The 20,806-nt window shown below is 40.2% G+C and overlaps 1 protein-coding gene across 1 annotated transcript in view; it reads left to right on the plus strand.

Annotated features, from left to right (window-relative positions):
- LOC149316668 (transcriptional adapter 1) overlaps window positions 1-20,806 on the plus strand; it is a 28,668-nt gene that overhangs the window by 446 nt on the left and 7,416 nt on the right. Inside the window, exons 2-4 of the mRNA XM_089516005.1 lie at window positions 7,356-7,447; window positions 7,923-7,988; window positions 19,592-19,689. Coding sequence (XP_089372131.1) covers window positions 7,356-7,447; window positions 7,923-7,988; window positions 19,592-19,689 — 256 coding nt within the window. The remainder of the gene's footprint in view (window positions 1-7,355; window positions 7,448-7,922; window positions 7,989-19,591; window positions 19,690-20,806) is intronic.

The following is a 20,806-nucleotide window of genomic DNA, read 5'->3' on the forward strand; positions in this document are numbered from 1 at the left end:
CTGCCTGGGCGCAAGGACGCTGAGGGGGAGAGGGTCTGCTTGCTATGTCTGTGCCGTGATAAGATATGTGATTGTTTCCCATATTATTATTATTAATGTTAATAATAATAAAAATTATTATTATTATTAATATTATTAATAATAATAAATTATTATTAATAATAATAAATTATTATTATTATTTTCCTTAGTCCATCGCAGATGCTCCTTAGTTTAAGATATGCTATTATTTCCCACATTATTATTATTATTATTATCCTTAGTCCATCTCAGATGCTCCTTAGTTTAAGATATGCTATTATTTCCCACATTATTATTATTATTATTATTATTATTATTATCCTTAGTCCATCGCAGATGCTCCTTAGTTTAAGATATGCTATTATTTACCACATTATTATTATTATTATTATTATTATCCTTAGTCCATCTCAGATGCTCCTTAGTTTAAGATATGCTATTATTTCCCACATTATTATTATTATTATTATTATCCTTAGTCCATCGCAGATGCTCCTTAGTTTAAGATATGCTATTATTTCCCACATTATTATTATTATTATTATTATCCTTAGTCCATCTCAGATGCTCCTTAGTTTAAGATATGCTATTATTTACCACATTATTATTATTATTATTATCCTTAGTCCATCTCAGATGCTCCTTAGTTTAAGATATGCTATTATTTCCCACATTATTATTATTATTATTATTATTATTATCCTTAGTCCATCTCAGATGCTCCTTAATTTAAGATATGCTATTATTTCCCACATTATTATTATTATTATTATTATTATTATCCTTAGTCCATCTCAGATGCTCCTTAGTTTAAGATATGCTATTATTTACCACATTATTATTATTATTATTATTATTATCCTTAGTCCATCTCAGATGCTCCTTAGTTTAAGATATGCTATTATTTACCACATTATTATTATTATTATTATTATTATCCTTAGTCCATCTCAGATGCTCCTTAGTTTAAGATATGCTATTATTTCCCACATTATTATTATTATTATTATTATCCTTAGTCCATCGCAGATGCTCCTTAGTTTAAGATATGCTATTATTTCCCACATTATTATTATTATTATTATTATTATCCTTAGTCCATCTCAGATGCTCCTTAGTTTAAGATATGCTATTATTTCCCACATTATTATTATTATTATTATTATCCTTAGTCCATCGCAGATGCTCCTTAGTTTAAGATATGCTATTATTTCCCACATTATTATTATTATTATTATTATTATTATTATTATCCTTAGTCCATCTCAGATGCTCCTTAGTTTGGACGACTAGATGGCAGTTAACAACAAAAGGAAGGGAACAAAAGAAATGTGGCAGCACTTGTAAGAGTAACTAGTTTTTACTTTCGCACAGAGTTTTGTGGATGTAAACCCACTTCTTTGCATGCTGTGCAGAGTGATCATAAATGCTCAGGTGTAAAGCCTACTTGATCTGGAAATGGCACCGTAATACCAGCAGAAGACATCAGAGGCAATGGAAAGACTATTGGAAAAGTTCGAGGCAGAAAACAAATGGACACAAATCTGACATTAAAAATGGCAATACCCCCCAAATCAGTTGCAGACCATCCCTCCCTTTCTGGATATACAGGACGGGATTTGCAGGTTGTTGTCCCTGAACAAGGAAATTACAAAGGAAAGGTAGAAAGAGAAACACCTGAATTGGATTATAGCTACAAATTCCATTAGCAGAGATATGAACAAGGACAATGGCTTCATGGTTCACTGCATATATTAATACAACACTCCGCACCACTACATATGTAACACAAGTAATCTTCTCAGAGAGAGTTTTGAACCCTGTTCAGACTGACTTTTACAAGGCAGATTTATTGCTTTCACACATCAACGCAAACTGGCCACTGTAAACATCTGAAAGACCTATACCACCTCTCACCCAGCCCTGTGAAAGTTTAGGGCAAGGCCGGTCATGATTGGCATCTTTCTGGATCCTATTACATCCCATCTCACTCCTACGGCTGTGTAAATATGCTTTTGGTTAATTGCCCTCAAGCTGACTTTGAGCAATGGTGACCCTATGAATGAGAAACCTCCAAGTCCCTTTATCCTCAGCTGCCCAGGGTTAGGGTTCCCATAATTGTCCACTTTTACCAGGGACAAAATGTAGGACAAATTCGAGACCAAACTGCAGGACAAAACTCAGCCCTAAATGTAGGACATTTAAGGTCCCCCCTTTTTCTTAAATGTCCTACATTTTGGGCTGAGTTTTGTCCTGCAGTTGTCCTACAGTTTGGTCTCGAATTTGTTCCACATTTTGCCCCTGGTAAAAGTGGACAATTATGGCAACCCTAACTGCCCTGCCCAGCTCCTGCAGATCCATGGCTGTGGCTTCTCTGATTGAACCTCTCCATCTGGAATGTGGTGTCCCTCTTCTATTGCCTTCAACTTCACTATCTTATTGCCCCCCCCACCCCCCGTGAGTCCTTTCTTTGCCTCAGTTTAGTCATTAGTCATTGGGCCTGATCTGCTCTAGAACCCATTTTGTCTTTTTTGCTGCTTGCTGTATTCTCCGCACTCTTCCCTAGCACCACATCCCGGATGAGTTGATTTTCTTTTTATCAGCATTTTTCACTGTCCAGCTCTCAGAACCACACATAGAAATGGGAAGTACGATGGCATGGACAACACTAACTTTGGTACTCAATTATACATTTTACCCTTTAGTATCTTGTCCAGTTCCTTCATAGCTGCCCTTCCAAGTCCTACTCTTCTGATTTCTTGACTGCAGCCTCTGCTCTGAGTGATGACTGAGCCTAAGTATGGAAAATCCTGAACTATTTCAAACTCTTCATCATCTACTTTAAAATTTTGTAGGTCGTCTGTGGTCAATTTTTTTGTTTTCTTGATGTTCAGCTGTAAACCTTTCTTTGCCATTCTCTTGTATAGAGACTATCCTGTTCATTCAATGCTGAGTGTAGAGAAGTACTGTATTGCTGGCATAGGATGGCATATATCACATTGGAGGAAGAACAAGTAGTAAATGTACCTCTGGTGTTGTGGGTGATGTTATTGGCTGCTGTAATGTCGCTCCCAGAGTAGATGTGAGGGCAAAGTTGGCATCTGGGTTCATGACAGGATCTTGCCCCTGTATTACCATCCATGTCGTGTGTCCTGTTATAAGTGAGTAGTTGTTTAAGATTTAGAGGCTGTCTATAGGCCAATAAAGGCCTGCCTTCCAAAGTTTGTGAGAGGACTGTGTTAATTTCCAGAACTGGTTGTAGCTCACTGATAAAATGTTTGAGTAGTCTCAGCTAGGGATTTACATGACAACTAGGGGTGTTTTTGTCATTTGGTGTTTTTGGTCTGTCTTGAAGTGAATGGTTCCTGCATATTAGTCTTGCCTTCTCAATTTATTTCTTCACCTCCATAGGTTAGTATGTAGTTTGAGAAATGCCTGCTGCAAATCCAAGGGGTTTGAGCCTGTCTGAGCAGATGTGGTTGTATCAGAGGGCTTGGCTGTAAACAATAGATTTGATAGTGTATTCTGGTGGAAACTGCAGGCGTGTAAGTATGTGTACTAATTAGTGGTTTTTGACAAAGCATGGTGCTTAGAAGTCCATTGTGCAGTTGCACAGTAGTGTCAAGAAAGTGAATTTGTTGTGTGGATTGTTCGGGTTCAGTTTGACGGTAGTGTGGAAGTTGTTGAAATCTTGGTGGAACTTCGTAAGTGATTGCTTTCCACGTGGCCAAATTACAAAGACGTCATCAAGAAACCATAGGGAGAGGAGAGGTTTTTGGCTGCATTTGCTGAGAAAGTATTGTTCTAAGTCACCCATGTTTGCATACTGTGGTGCCATGCAGTGCTGTAGTAGCAGATCAGTTCATCTTTAAGGAATAGATATGTGCGCTTGCAGGCACACGCACACCTTTCAAGAACGCATCTTCAGCAAATGGTGTTGCTTAAGATTCTTAGTTCCAAACATCTTAAGATTCTGAGTTCCAAAACAATGCTATGGGAAAATGTTCTCTGGTATCTCATTATGGCTAATTTAAGAAAATAGTAATGGCTCAGATTTAGAAACATTAGTTTTAACTTGCAAAATGTTAATTTTTAAAAAAAAAAAGAAAAAGAAAAGGAGACATTTTCAGTGTTGGACTAGAACTCTGTGAGACCAGGGTTCAAATCACATCTTGGCAGTGGAAACTCACTGGGTGACCCTGGGCAGGTCATACTGCCTCAGCCTCAAAAGAAGGCAAGGACAAACCCCTTCTGAACAATCTTTGCCAAGAAAACTCCATGATAGCTTTGCCTTATGGCTCCCATAAGTCAGAAATGACTTGAAGGTACATAACAACAACTGTTTGGCAAGTGCAGCTTTGCATGGGAATTTGTGCCTAATAAAACGCTCTCTTATGTATCTCTTCCAGGTATTGGCTCCATGTCCTCTTTTGCATCGGTCACCATGGTTGAAATTATACAAAGCTGTATTGGCTTTTCTTGTTGTTCAGTTGAACAGTAGAATAAGTTACAAAAGAAGTTGTGGAATCTTTCCCTGAAACTATTTTTAATGAGACAGAAAGAGTATCTCTTGAGCATGGACTGAAAGGACATGAATCCACTCATCACAAGGAAGTGATTTTAAGAACAGAGTAGAGGTAGAGAGATTTCCAGTTTATGGGGCCTGCTCCCTTGTTTACCAGAGCCCTGGCATCTGACTGCCAGAGCAAATTGAAAATGGTGGCTTGGAATGGAGCCAGTCAGATTAGCTACTGCATCCCATGACCTATCATACATAAGAAAGTTTGTGTGCAATTAATGTTACTGTATTTTAATGTTACTTAATGTCACTATTCTCTAAAATTCATACTAATCTTTTTAAGAAGAAGTGGGGGAACACTTATTTATATTTATCTTTAATTGCTATTTAAATTAAAAGCCTGCAGTAAAATTCTTATCATATTATTGTTGAAAAATGCCACTGGTTCTGTAGTTCACCTTGACTTTGGACCCAACAGACAGGCCAAAATAAAGCTGCTTCGAGTCACTTTGGAGGTATGCTGTTTAAATGATACACACATCTTAAGAGGCCAGAAGTTGGCCTTAGGACTGGAGTGTGGCTTTGGCTCAGCTTGTGGCCTCTTAAGACGGATGCATCATTTAAATAGAATATCTCCAAAGTGACCCAAAGCAGCTTTATTTTGGCCTGTCTGTTCATGCCCTTTGTCCCCTTTTTTTTAGCTTGGGAGAGAAAGAAACAGCTTCATGAAGCTGTTTTTAACCCCCCATTTTTCACACTCCTCAACATCTAAAATCCCTTCTGTTGCTTTTCCCAATATATTGAAAAGGCAGGGCCAGCTCCATCGGGCCTGGCCTTGAGTAAGAAGCAGAGCCCTCCCTCCCGTCCATCTGCCTTGGTCCAGGCCTCAGAAGGAAAGAAGAAATGCTGGACCTGATCCCCTTCCCCATCACCATTCCCTGTCTAATTAAAAAGATTATACGTACAGCACTGTGTGAATTTACAGCGCTATATAAATAAAGCTTAATAATAATAATAATAATAATGATATACAATCTCATCTCATTTACATCTCCTTTTTTTAGTTTAGGGATTCCCATCTGGCTCCCCCCAAAAGTCACAAGTTCCTGGGACAGGAGACAAGACAGTTACTTGGATGCAAAGAAGTTCTAAACTGCATTATTACTTCTTAATTGAAAAACATATATTTTTAAAATTATCTAAAGCAGCGGTTCTCAACCTGTGCTCCAAGGAGCCCTTAGGGCTCTGCATTCACATCCCAGGTGCTCTGTGGTTGCTCCAGGTAAATGAAAGAAAGAAAGATTTAATGAAATTAAAGAATAAGAAACAAAAAGTAACACTACTCCTACACACCATTAAACTTGTAAGACATAGGGTAGGCCTCTTAGGGGCTCCTCCATAGAAACTGATTCTAAAAAGGGTGTGTGAGTCAAAAAGGTTGGGAATCCCTCATCTAAAGTATAAAACTCTAAATAATGACCAAAAATAAAGGTTCCTGTAACTATTTGCATGTATTAAAAGACATGTGGGGAATATAAAATCTGTAGAAGTTCAGCACAATTTCTCATTTACTTAATAGCTGAGTAGAAAACTTAAATCCAGATTTTAGTTATTTATTTCCTGTCACTGCTCATATACCAGGACAATCTGTCTATACAAATATGAGTTATTATTTATCAGGGATTTTGATATTATTGCTGCCATTTCCAGTATTCAAGCAGGAGAACTATTGCTCATTTGGCCAAAATAGCACCACACTCAAGAGAAAAAAAATATCAGCACTCTTGGGGAGAATCTCAAGGATTGCAGGAATACAAAAAAATCTGTAGGAAAAAACTAAGAGGTAAGAACTCACCATACCTAACATGCAGGGTTTGTCAGCTGTTGATTTACAGGGGAAGGGCTTGGTGAGAGGGAGCAAAAATGGAAGACGTCATGGCTCATTGACTGGAACAGTGAAAGGGAACACTCCACATATACGTTTATGAAAAATACCACTTGTCAGACTCTAAATATTCACAATGAATGACAGAGGTATGCACTGGCAATGTTCTGTTTTCAAATCCACGTTTGATAATGTCTTGCTAATTTCATCTTAATGTGAAGAAAACAAGCCCAAATGCATTATTAAAACACCAACATCAAAATTGATCTTACAGAATATACACTGTACATGGATGCCTTTCCCTAAAACCAGTGTAGCTGTAGGCAGTCAGAAAGAAAGGAGTGATGAGAAATCCTCCAAATTATATATTCTCATTTGAAAGCTGACTTTAAAACTACACAACTGGCACCAGTAGAGCCATGGTTTTAAAACCACAATTTGCAGTTGCCTCAAAGAAGCTGCAGAAAGTACTTTCACAACCTGATCATAGACTCATATGAGTAGGAAGATATTGAAAGAACCATGTAGTCCAGCCCCCTGTCATGCAGGAATAGATAGTTACAACACTCCTGGGAGATCCCATGTCCACTTAAAGACCTCCAACAAAGCAGCCATTCCTCTGTCAAACAGCCCTTCTGCAGTGAAATGATGCTGTTAGATAAAGTTCCTAACTGCTGTTCTCTGCTCCTAGGCTCTCATAGAATAAAAAATTGAGCATATCAGTGCTCCTAGGCCCAGGAAAGCCAAGATACTCACACTCAGCCTGACATGTATCAGCAGCAATTGTATTTCTTCTCACCCTTGGACTAAGTAAATCCTCTTACTGTCTGTGAAACAATGTGATAGTCTCTCCTCAAGTGTCTAAGAGGAAAAGATAACCTTTCAAAGTTATAGTCATTATTGATAGTACTTTATTGATATCTTGTACAGATATTGGGCTAATCTGAAGCTGTGGTTTAAACAGAAGATCAGCAAAGAAGAGTTTGACTTAGAAGCTCGGAGACTCCTCACACAAGACAATGGTAAGAAAGCTGTCTCTTAGTAATTTTGTTTGCCTTTAGTATTCTTATTTTAATGAGTGATATGGAGTGGGGGTGGCTGTATTACCATATTATAAACAGAAGCTCAGTTATATTTATTCAGCAATGGCCTGTAGGCAGGCCAGGGATGGGGTAAGAAGCTACAGGGAAATAAAACTTCACTGTGGTTAAGTGAGACTTTATTTAGCCATTTCTTTGGCTCTGAGGATTTCGTGAAACATTGTTCATAGGCTTTGTGGGCTTTTTAGAAGAGAGGCTGGCACTCTTATGAGGTACCCAATATCTAGTTCTGCACTTGCACAGACATGCACAGTATTTCATAGACTTATCAAAAGATATACTACTTTAGGATGTGAATGCAGGCACATGTTACCTTGTAAAAATGCTTGTACAATTTATATGAACTTTTTCTTTTCTTTTCTTTTCTTTTCTTTTCTTTCTTTCTTTTTTTGGGCAGTCCACTCTCACAATGACTTCTTATTGGCTATTCTCACACGATGCCAAATCTTGGTTTCTGCACCTGGTAAGTCAGCTATAAAGAAATTAATGCATCTGGGGTATAGGTGAGATAGGTATGGTGTGTTTACACTGGGGTTAATTCTAAAGCTAATTACATCCTGTATTGGACCACTTAACATTTCCGTATCATTTTTTTTAAAGGCATGTTGAATTGCACCTCACAGAAACAGAGCCAAAGGTAGAATAAATTCAAAAAAGCATCTCACAGATATTTTGTTCCAGCCTTGTTCTCACTGCATCTGAAAATTGCATGAGAAACCAGGAAGTGATACACACAGCTTTGTCCATTACAGTATCTCCATCCTTGATATTACCATGAAATTTTCTAGAAGACATTGTTGAAAAACATTTCACTGCCCTATGTTATTGGAAATCTGATTTAACATTTTTTTACTTTAAAAGGCATGTCATGTGACTTTTGTATCTTGGTTGCAGTTCATGTGAAATGGATCTAATGGATCGCAAGTTGAACTTGAGTTGGTAGCGTGATGTGGCACCTAGAAAAACCAATTCTGGGCTGCATCAGTAACAATATAATATTTTTGATGGAGGAAAATAATAATACCATTCTATTCTGCTTTGGTCAGACCTCACCTTGAATACTGTGTCCAGTTCTGAGCCCTACCATTCAAGAAAGATGTGGCAAGCTGAAATGTGTCCATAGGAGGGTGACTAAAATGATGAAAGGTCTGGAAACCATGCCCTATGAGGAGGGACTTAGGCAGCTGGGTATGTTTAGCCTGGAGAAGAGAAGGTTAAGGAGTGACATGATAGCCATGTTTAAATATTTGAAGGGAAGGTATGTCATGTTGGAGATGGAACAAGCTTGTTTTCTGCTGCTCCAGAGACTAGGACACAGTAATGGATTCAAACTACAGAAAAGAGATTCCACCTCAACATTAGGAAGAACTTCCTGATAGTAAGAGCTGTTCAGCCTGTGGTTGAGTCTCCTTCTTTAGAGGTTTTTAAACAGAGGCTGGATGGCCATTGTGGCAGGCGCTTGGGACTTTTGTTATCCCACCTAATTTATGTGAAGGGCCCCAAGATACTCTCCTATGATGGCCCAACACCCCTATGTTTCTAAAGATCCGTAGCATGGTTTGATTTCAAAACACAGGCCAAGTGGATATTCAAATAAGAATAAAAGTTTATTTTAAAACAGAATGGAAAAAGGTAATTTGGACATGAAGTTGTTACTGTGTCTTTCTTGGTTACATATATACAAGTTTGTTCTTAAATCCTAATTAATAACTCAGCCACACAGGCTATAATATCCCCTTGAAAATTATGGCCTGTTACAGACTGCCAAAATAAAGTTGCTTCGGGTCTCTTTGGAGGTATGCTGTTTAAATGATGCATGCATCCTAAGAATCCGGAAGCTGCACCAAAGCTGCACTCCAGTGCTTAGGAATGGAGTGTGGTTTTGGTGCGATCTCCGGACTCTTAGGACCCATCCATCATTTAAATAGCATACCTCCAAAGAGACCCGAAGCAGCATTATTTTGGCAGTCTGTAACAGGCCTATGTAACCAAACCCCCTCTTTCAGAGTCTAGCTACACTGAGTCTCTCTTCTCTAGACTCCCAAACTAATACTGTCCCTCTCTGGACCTGTCTGACCCTTTCTTGGTCTATGATCAACACCCCACACCAACAAAATGCTGTTCCCTCAGGAACTTCTGGAACACAGTCCTCTCTTGGACTCTACTGTTCCCCAACTCAACACCAGCTTCCTTCCTCAGGATTCCAAACCCTGAGTCTGACTAAAACCAACTGCCAAGCAGAATCTTCAAACTCCTCAGCCAGCACCTGATTGGCTTAGAGTCTCTGGCTTCTGATTGGCTGGTTTGTGAGTCAGTTCATCACAGCCATCTGTTGGAAGTGCTTTGATTGTGTTTTCCTGCATAGCTGGGGATTGGACTGGATGACCCTTTGGATCTTTTCCAGCTGTATGATTCCATGAACGTGTGAAAAGGTTTTTACAGTAGACAGAAGTGATCTGAAATATTTTATGAGTGAAATCAATAAAAGTGGAACATGCTAGTGTTTGCCCAAACAATAAACTTGGATAATATGCCCAGTTATCGGCACCACAATTCAAAAAGGATATTGAGAAACACAGGATGTTTTTGGCATGCCTTCAGAGCCTGATAATTGTGACCCTAGACTGCATCCCATGAGCCAGGTTCCACTCTCTCATCCATCCTAAGTATTTGCCCCCTTCATACTAAAAGAGCATAGTACAGAAGTGACACTGCAGAATTCTGGTTCCTTTCTGTACCCAAAATGCTATGAAATGGTGGCACTCAGACACCTCCTTCTCAGTAAAACAATTCCAGGTATCCAGGCCACCACCGACATAAACCTGTGGGACCATCATACAACAGGGCTCAGGGGATGGTCACAGCATCAGTTGGCAAGAGCAGAAGGCAGTATCTATCTACTCCCCCCCATGAGGGTGCCCTTGACCAATTCATCACATTTTCTCTCTAGTTCCCACACTACATTCCAATATTCATATGGTTACTCTCCTTGGCTTTTGGCAACATCCTTTCTCCTGCTTTTATCTCCAAATGACTATCATTAAAACTAAATTTGTCTCTTTATCTCTATACCCACAAGGTTTTAAATTTCAATTGACATTCTCACACATAACTGGCATATACAGGTCTGTTTCTTGACTCTCCACTTTACCCCATCCATCTGAGAAAGTACTGTATATACTTGATTATAGGTAGGCTTAAGTCACTGAAAGCTCATGCTACCAGCTCCTTTCTTTTTGTTAGTTTCAGCAGTGCTGCAAGTTCCCTTTGCATACTGATTTTCCAGGCTAACAGGAATATCTCTTTTGAATTCCTTTTCACTATATCTCATAGAGTCATAGAGTTGGAGTAGACTACAAGGGCCATCCAGTCCGACCTCTTGCTGCACATGAATGTACAGTCATATACCTTTCTCTCCTATTGTGTCACCAATGTATTCCTAAAATAAAATAATCCCTCCCCCAGCTTGTTATCTAGTTTACAACTTTGATATTGGCTTTCTTGAAAGCTGCTCTTTCTACAGGGGGCTGTGATTTATTTGCCTTCTGGCCGGAGCAAGTGCCCACTAGAATGTCTTCTTACCACTACAGGAAATAACCATATCAGAGTGAATGGCCAATGGTGTTTTACATTTACCTCAGTTCAGTAGCCTGAGCTTTGAGGGAAGGAAACAAAGTCTTTGTTGGAAATACGTAGCTCCTGCCCAACATGCCTCTAAATACTGTGAGAATCTAGTGTTTGAAATATTTTGTAAAAGTAAATTCAGTACCAAATGAAATGTAATGGGAATAGCTGTACTATTGAGGGAGAGAGTAGGCTGGCCCAGTTCCATCAGGGGCTAGCCTGAAGAAGAAGAGCCCTCCCTCCGGTCCATCTGCCTTGGTCCAGGCCTCAGAGGGAGAGAAGAATGCTGGACCTGATTCCCTCCCCCCTCACCATTCCCTTCTCCTTTTGTGTCGTGTCTTTTAGATTGTAAGCCTGTGGGCAGGGAGCTGTCTGTTATCCCCTCTATTGTAAACCGCTCGGATTCCCAGTGATTGGGCGGTATATAAATAAAACCTATTATTATTTATTATTATTACTAGATGTTCTGATTTCAGTCAACATTTGACATTGGCAGCTTTATTTATTTATTTATATTTACGGTATTTATGGGTTTCAGGGAAACAAGTCATGCCAGACAAATCTTATCTCTTTTTTTGATAAAATTACCAGCTTGGTAGATGAAGGGAATGCTGTGGATATAGTATATCTTGATTTCAGTAAGGCCTTTGACTAGGTTCCTCATGACATTCTTTGAAAACAAGCTAGTGAAATGTGGGCTAGACAAGGTAACTGTTACATGGATTTGTAGTTGGTTGACTGGCCGAACCCAAAGGGTGCTGAACAATGGGTTCTTTTTATCCTGGAGAGAAGTGACCATAGAATCATAGAATTGTAGAGTTGGAAGAGACCACAAGGGCCATCGAGTCCAACCCCCTGCCATGCAGGAAATCCCAATCAAAGCATACCCAACAGAGGGCCATCCAGTCTCTGCTTAAAGACCTCCAAAGAAGGAGACTCCACCACACTCCGAGGGAGTGTGTTCCACTGTCGAACAGCCCTCACTGTCAGTATGTTCCTCCTAATGTTGAGGTGGAATCTCTTTTCCTGCAGCTTGCATCCATTGCTCCGGGTCCTGTTCTCTGGAGCAGCAGAAAACAAGCTTGCTCCCTCCTCAATATGACATCCCTTCAAATATTTAAACAGGGCTATCATATCACCTCTTAACCTTCTTTTTTCCAGGCTAAACATCCCCAGCTCCCTAAGTCGTTCCCCATAGGACATGATTTCCAGACCCTTCACCATTTTAGTCACTCTACTTTGGACACGTTCCGGTTTCTCAACGTCCTTTTTGAATTGTGGTGCCCAGAACTGGACACAATATTCCAGGTGGGGCCTGACTAAAGCAGAAAGGACAGGCCCAATGCCATCGGGCCTGAAGAGGAAGAGCCCTCCCCTCCCTCCTTCCAACTGTCATGTTCTGGCCTTAGAGGGAGTGAAAGGACAGGCCCAACGCCATCAGGCCCGGCCTAGATTAAGAAAAAGAGCCCTCCCTCCAGTCCATCTGCCTTGGTCCAGGCCTCAGAGGGAGAGAAGAATGCTAGACCTGATCCCCTCCCCCCCACCACCATTCCCTTCTCTTTTTGTGTCTGTGTCTTTTTAGATTGTAAGCCTGAGGGCAGGGAACCCTGTATTATCCCCTCTGTTCCCGGATTCTCAGTGAACAGGCGGCATATAAATAAATCCTATTAGTATTTACATCAGACGTTTTTCTCTCTACACTGCTTCATTACTGGAAGTGAGTTTCACTTAAAAGAAATGTTTGTGGGGGTGACAAGGTGCAGGGAGTTAAGGGGGGGGGGGGAGAATCATAAAATCATAGAGTTGGAAGAGACCACAAGAAGCATCCAGTTGAATCCCCTGCCATGCAGGATTCTGTTGCTATTACATTTCCCTGTGCCAGTTCCCATAAATCTCAATATTATAAGTGAGCAAGAAGGCCTTTGATGAAGAAACATCACATATAACTGTTCAGTACCTTGAACTTTTTCCTGAATGTTGCTACTTCTTCCTCTCGTTCAGAATTCAGATTGAAACCTGTTTATTTTTTCAGATCTTAGGTTCAATCTTTTAGTTGTTCATTATATTTGTTTACTTCCTTCCCTTATTATACTTTACTCTTCTACCCCGCCATTATCTTGTATTTTACACCTTTGCCCATGTTTCTGTTGTCTCACTCCTCTCCTAGAATTGAAGTGTAGGCTCTAAGCAACTTGGGACAAGAATCTGTGATTTGGTCATGGTGTTCTCTAAAGCAGCCTGTATGATAATGGTTCCATATTAATCAATAAGAACAAAAAACAGGCTACATAATTCACATGTAGCTTTTGCAATTCACTGAGGTGTAACTCATTATTTGAGCAGCAATATCATTAGGTTTCTATAAATTTTAGTTTTGCAATCATGGAGTCAAGGAACCTATGTAGCAAAACAGATTGTAAACTCTTATGGAGCTTACAGTGTACCCTGTTGTCTCTTGGCAGTCTTATGTTGTCCTTTCTGATACCATGCTAATGTGTAGAGAACTACCTTTGCTAATTTTCTGTGATAAAAGGTTTTATGATAAAGAAAGCCAGTTCAGGTTTGTTTGGCTTTTTACTTCCTTCCACCAAAATAGCAGAGGGGTGAACTATGAAAATTAACATGTTATCCAAGCACTTACTCCCTTTTGCTCAGTCAGACAAAGAGAAGTGTGCCACTTCATTATGTTCTCCTTTGTCCCTCAAAATTATCTTCCCCCTCTGATTTTGAGTTAAAACAATTATTTGTTGCCCTGCTGCAGTTTGTCAGGGCATGGGAAAGTAGTGATGGAATAAATATGTAAGCTGAGGGCAAAAACCTTAACAATTAAGAAAGTAGGTAAGAATTAATTAAACTCAAGAAGTGTCTCTGTGTCCTAGAGAATTGGCAAAAGCAACTCTCTACACATAGGCATGGTATCAGACTTTGGATAAGCAAACAAGGAGCAGTGAACTGGCAAACAACCAGGGAGGCAAAGGTAAGAGAGCCAGTGTAGTAGTATGAATACAACTCTGGAGATCAGGTTTCAATTTCTCACTTGGCCATGGAAACCCTCTGGGTGACCTTTGGGTGAGTCACACATTCTCATTCCCAGAAAACCCTGCAATAAGTTCACTTTAGGGTTGCCATAAGACAGAAACAACTTAAAGGTACACAACAACAAAAGCAGAGATGCCTACATAAATGGGCAAAGGGACAGGAGCAAACAGACAGTAAATTGTGGCATCATGCAAGTCGAGAACAAAAATAAATTTTAGTTCAGCAATTGTGTGGGAGGGTTGTAAATAGCTGAAGGCTGCAAATCTACAATATGCTTATTTGGTAGTAAGCTCTCTTGAATGGAGTGCTGTTTATTTCCAGCTAAACATTTATAGGATAAGGCTGCAAATTTGCTTCAGTATTGTTTATCTTGACCTTTGGACTGTAGCGTCAATCCTGAATCCTAGAGATTTAAATTCATTTTTTCTATTACTAGGCTACTTTTTATTTCACTGAACAAAGCTCAGATTGCCAACACATACCTTTATCTTCTGTCTTTGGTTGGGGTTGCCAGCACTGTAATCTACACAATTATTTCCTTTTAATTTAGACAAAAGGTTCTGTAGGAATTGGATTGTCTCCTGATGAACAGCAGTTCAGAAGGTATGCCCTTATCTGCACATACCCATCATGCCCTTGTTGTTGTGTGCTTTCAAGTTATTTCTGATTTATGGCAATCCTAAAGCAAATCACAGGGTTTTGTGAGGTTGAAAGTGTGTGACTTTCCATGTGGGTTTCCATGGCTGAGCAGAGCATTGGACCCTGGTCTCCAGAGTTGCAGTCTAGTGCTCAAACCACTACACTATGCTGGTTTTTATCTTGCCCTTACCAGTTGCTAAGAATTATCTCCTGCCTTATGGGAAGGTCAGCCAATTTAAAAGTGAAAGATTTGCCTGATCACCGAACTGGAATCCTGTTTGCCCCTCATAGGACTGGGACTTTTTCTTTCCCAAGCCTTACTCTCCTCTTGAGCTATGGGTATATAATCTCTGCTGGTTTGCATGACAGACTTGTTTCATTGTATATATACTCTGGGCTGATGTAGCACCTCATTTTAGGCCACAGTCTTGCCTCAAACTTATTTTATAAGTATAAAGAAAACTTACATCTTAAGTACAAAGAAAACTTACACTGGGCACATAGTAAAGCAACCTGGATTAAAGAGAAGCAGTCAGAACAGGAAGTCAGGGTTATACAGTCTTCAGTACATTCACTTGAAAGCAAATCACATTGGAGAACCAGTGTGGTGTGGTGGTCTGAGTGTTGAACTGAGATTTATTTTTGTTGTGTGCCTTCGTGTTGTTTCTGACTTATGGCAACCCTAAGGTTCTATCATGGAGTTTTCTGGTACTGAGAGTGTGTGACTTCAGTAGGTTTGACCAGGGTTCAGATCCCTGCTTGGCCATGGAAACCCACTGGGTGACCTTGGGCAAGTCACATACTCTCAGCCTGAGAGGAAGGCAAAGGCAAATTCTCTCTTGCCAAAATACATTTTGCAAATAAAACCCTGTGACAGGTTCACCTTAGGGTCACCATAGGTCAGAAATGTCTTGAAGGCTCACAATAACAGCAAAGTCCCTTTGATTTCGAGAAATGTTTGAAAAACTCTAGTGTTAACCAATACATGTTAACATATATGGAAAACAAAACTGTAACCAACAGATTGGACTCAATCAAGATACATCCCCTCTACAAAAAAGGAGTCACAAAAGGCTACAGCTGCTATAGGACCATAGACTTCAGTCATATGTGGAAAGAGAGGTTCCAGAGAAGGATTCAGGAAAGGAAGAGGCACTAGGGACCATGTTGCAAACATACAATGGCTAATGAAGCACACCAAGGAATTCCAAAAGAAAATCAGTATTTGTTTTATAGACTACAGCAAAGCCTTTGACTGCATAAATCATGAAAAGCTGTTGAATGCTCTTAAAGACATGGGAGTGCCACCACATCTGATAGTCCTGATGAGAAATCTGTACTTAGGGCAAGAGGCTACTGTTAGAAAAAATTGTGGAGAAACAGAATGGTTCCCAATTGGCAAAGGGGTCAGGCTAAGGAAGGTCAAAGAAGGGGCAAAGGCAGGCTTAATGCTGAACATAAAACAAAAATAATGACCACAGATGTACTACATACATTCAACCTAGATGATGAGGAAATCAAAATAGTAAAAGAATTCCTGTACAGTACACTGATAAGGAAGGAATCAAGAAATCAAAAAAATCAAAAGAAGACTAGGAATGGGAAGGGCAACTATGAAAGAACTAGAAAAGATCTTAAATAGTAAAGATATACAGCGGAGCACTAAAGTTAGAATTGTCCAAACAAATGGATCCTTGAACAGATTGGGCCTGAAATCTCCCTGGAAGCCAAGATGATCAAACTGACTCTGTTATTCTCTGGACAAATCATGAGAAGGCATGATTCATTAGAAAAGGCAATAATGCTAGGAAAGGTGGAGGGCTGCAGAAAGAGAGGAAGACTGCACCCAAGATGGATAGACTATTAGGGAGCTCACAGGTATGAATTTATAGGTCCTAATTAGAGCAATGGAGAATAGTTTGGGAGATGTCCCATCCGCACGGTTGCCATGTGTCAGGGTTAACAGCAACAACAAATGCTTGGGACTACATTTAAAAATAAATAAATCCTACTTTAAAAGCAAAGCTACAAGTCTTTGTTTGAATGTTTACAGAAACAAAATTGGATTCTAACTCAGTCTAGTGGTTGATTTGTCTGCTGACACACATGGAACATTCTTCAGAAGATCGTCAAACAATGAATTAGGCATGAAATAGCAATCAAACCAGTTGTGCAAGTGATTAAAATTCTTCTTGGAACTGGCAAGAGAAGATTAGAATTTCCTTCTTTGACCCAAGTGAAGAAGTGACTTGGTTTGTGCATTGATAGATATTTTTACAAACCAGCATGCTGATTTCTGCTAGTGATCACCCTGTCTTCCAGTTGGAACAGCTAAATAAATGATACACATTTAAACCATGGACCAAAAGGTCTGGGTCTGTAATACATTTATCCACTTCTGTTGCAAGCAAAAACATTGGAAGACAGGGTGATCAGTAGCAGAAGTTAGCACTTTTATCATTGTGTGTCTCCCAAGTTATTTTTTACTTATGTAGACCCCAAGGTAAGCCTATCATGAGGTTTTCTTAGCAAGTTTCTTCAGAGTGGGTTTGCTATTGCCATCTCTGAGGCTGAGAGAGTGTGACTTGCCCAAGGCCATTCAGTGGGTTTTTATGTTTGAGTGGGGATTGAACCATTATCTCCAGAGTTGCAGACTAATGCTCAAACCACTACACCATGCATACTGGTTTGTAAAAATGTCATGACATCTCAGGGCCCATTTTGCCTATTTATAACCAGAGGTTGCTGAGACCCACTGTCAGTCTCATCTTTTCTTTCTCAGTCCATAGCAATTTATTTATTATTTTATTTTTTGCTGTATTTACTGTTGGTAGTGTGGTACAAACCCAGGAGGTTGCACATTTCTCCAAAGTTCTCCTCAGCCCAGTTTTCAATCTGGTGCACTTTTTCAAGGCCACCCCTCGCTTCCATAGAGTGTCAGGCTTCATGTTCAGTTTCAGAACATCATTATATTTTGCACTAGGAAGATGGTGACAGTGCTTGGAACAAGTTCCCATAAGTAAAAATTAAAGTCAAAAATATGAAAATGTATTATTGAGGGGCATGTTTGCACACCCTCATGAAAGTGCACATGCTCCTATGCCTTGCGATTTTTCCTGGTCCTCTGAGCTGAGGTACATTTAGCCAGACAGCACAGGAAAGGAAGGCAGGAATATTAACCTATCTCTGTGTCATGGCCATACTCTGTTATTCCTGGGAGGAAGTGAAAGGATGGGCCCAACACCATCGGGCCTGAGGAGGAAGAGCCCTCCCCTCCCTCCTTCCAACTGTCATCTTCTGGCCTGGGAGGGAGTGGAAGGACAGGCCCAAAGCCATCGGGCCAGGCCTTGATTAAGAAGAAGAGCCCTCCCTCCGGTCCATCTGCCTTGGTCCAGGCCTCAGAGGGAGAGAAGAATGCTGGTCCTGATCCCCTCCTCCCCTCACCATTCCCTTCTCCTTTTGTGTCGTGTCTTTTTAGATTGTAAGCCTGAGGGCAGGGAACCCTGTATTATCCCCTCTGTTGTAAGCCGCCCGGATTCCCAGTGATTGGGCGGCATATAAATAAATCCTATTATTTATATTACTATTATTATTATTATTCCCATCCTGATCTGCCACAAACCTGTGTTCATTTGTGCCATAGGTTGACCCTCTGTGTTATTTAAAGTCATGTACCACCACTGCCATGAAGAGCTTTAACTGTGTACAGTCAAAAAGAGAAAGTGGGAAGTAGTACTTTGTATCTTTATGAGAACATTCCAGCCTTTTTAACTGGATAGGTCTGGTCTGCCTTTATTTATATTTTATGTTTATAATGGAATGGCTGACATTTATTGGGTGCAATCCTGTGTGGCTTAGTGAAGCATACTAGGCTGAGCAATATACCACTCTGTAACTGAGAAGAGAGCCTCTGAGCCCCCCCACCCCCACATGTCCATTTCTTGCTTTGTGGGAAGCAGGCAAAGTTGCAGAAACATCTGGCTACATTCCCATTGCCAGGTGTGAAATAATTCTAGCAGCTCTGAGATCTCTGGTGGATCTCTGTCCTGATGTTGTCATTTCACATGGGGCTACAAGAGAGCAGAAAATTGGCATGGTTCTGAAAAGGAGAAACGGCTACTGCCTCTACACTCAGTTCAAAAATGTAGGCTTGAGGGGTGAAAAACTCGGAAAACCTTTGTTCTGTAAATAGAGATGTGCTCCAGGGACATTCATTGTAAGAACTAAACCACAAGTGTTAATAATGCATACTTAAAATGGTGGGCTCAATTTCTATTTGTTCTTTGCACAAAATATCCCTGCTTGTTCCCAACACACCCCTTTTCCTGGTTGCTGGCACCAACCTTCCCAATGAAATGACCTTGGAGCTGTTGGCAATAGATTTGCTCCATCTCCCTACTCTGTAGCTAAAGGTGTGCAACAACAATTTGCTCCCAGGCCCACTGTATGTCCCATCCTTGTCCACAATAAAAATCAGAAAATGAACACATACCAGCATATAACAAGCAAAGTAATCTATGGCAGAAAAGCAAGCATATATTTAATGTGACTCTTGACATCCCCCTTGTAGGGTGAGTGGAAATAGCTTGAGTGGAAATAAAAATATCTGCCTGAACATATAAATTACCCTAGCTCTTATAGTAAACAGTTGGGGGATGATGCTGAAGATGGATGACTTTTTGAAATGGAAGCAGAAAAAAAGTACTTAGACTGGCCAGGGATTTTTATACTCATTGCAAATTTCTGACTTGTTTCCTGTTCCAGAGGGTGCTGGATCTTTGCCATGGACAGGAGGGTCTGCCACAAAACCTGGGAAGCCCAAAGGAAAGAAAAAGTTTTCTTCTGTTCGGCAGAAGTTTGATGTAAGTTTACACTTTCTTATTTGTTTTGGAAATAAGGCATTAGTAAATTGAGCCAAGAGGCTGGAAGTCATCATACAAGAAATGAAGAGCTGTCAGGATAAACATCTGCCCCATCTCACCATTCCCCCCTAAATAACACCACATACAACTGGCCATTTCCACCATTTTACCAGAGATAGCTAATGATGTGAAGCAGACATGTGGAAATGCTTAGTGCAATAATATTGGCAAGCAGAAAAGAAACATTCAAAATGAGGCTGTCATTTTGACTGGCAGTGATATGGTATGTCTTTAGTGGTGTCACCAAGATGTTTTTTAAGTGGAGTGAAGGAGTGGCATCAGAGGTTGGACATGGCAGATTGAGCTGAAGCTGCACTCTCATTGGACATTATTTGCGCTAAATCAACACAAATAAAAGGCTATCTAAAACATCATCAATTGGTAATGTTACAGAGCATTCCCGAGTGCTGAGACCGAAGCCTGAAAACCTTATTTGGAGCTAAAACAGCATTGTAGCTAAAAGCCTAGAGGAAAAAGCAGACAACCCAACAGTGACCATGAAAACACCAAAGGACAGAAAAAATAGATTCTGTGTGTCAGAATCTAAAATCTAAATCTAAAATCTAAAACTTAAAAGAATGGACTGTTAACTGCTTGTCTGTTGAAAAGAACGATGCATCCCTGAAACTTGATGAGAAACCCCACTGCCAGTGATGCAGTGTAATGGGGGCTGAAGGGCGGAGTATAAGTACACTAATAAATAAATACATACATGCATACATACATACATACATACATACAGGGGTGGGGAACCCATGGCTCTCCAAGTTCTGACAAACTACCTTTCCCATCATGCCTCACCACCAGCCAAGCTGAAGAAAGTTATAGCCAGGCTCATGAGGGCTTGGTTGTAGCTTCTCCCCTTATGGTGATTGGTAGCAACACCATAAGGGTCTAAAACTGTGGTTGGGCTAAAACAATAAAGAGGTCTAACTAATACCAGTGTCAGACAGAGACTTGCAGTAGAAGATTGGCATGTTTAGAAAATTGCAGCAGGTGGCCTAACTTATGCTCTTGAGAAATTAAGAGTCTGTAAGAGGCCAATCATTCTGTACAG

This window comes from Sceloporus occidentalis, unplaced genomic scaffold (genome assembly GCF_023333645.1).
Source record: "Sceloporus occidentalis isolate IW3139 unplaced genomic scaffold, rSceOcc1.0.p SCAF_3, whole genome shotgun sequence".
NCBI classification, from domain to species: domain Eukaryota; kingdom Metazoa; phylum Chordata; class Lepidosauria; order Squamata; family Phrynosomatidae; genus Sceloporus; species Sceloporus occidentalis.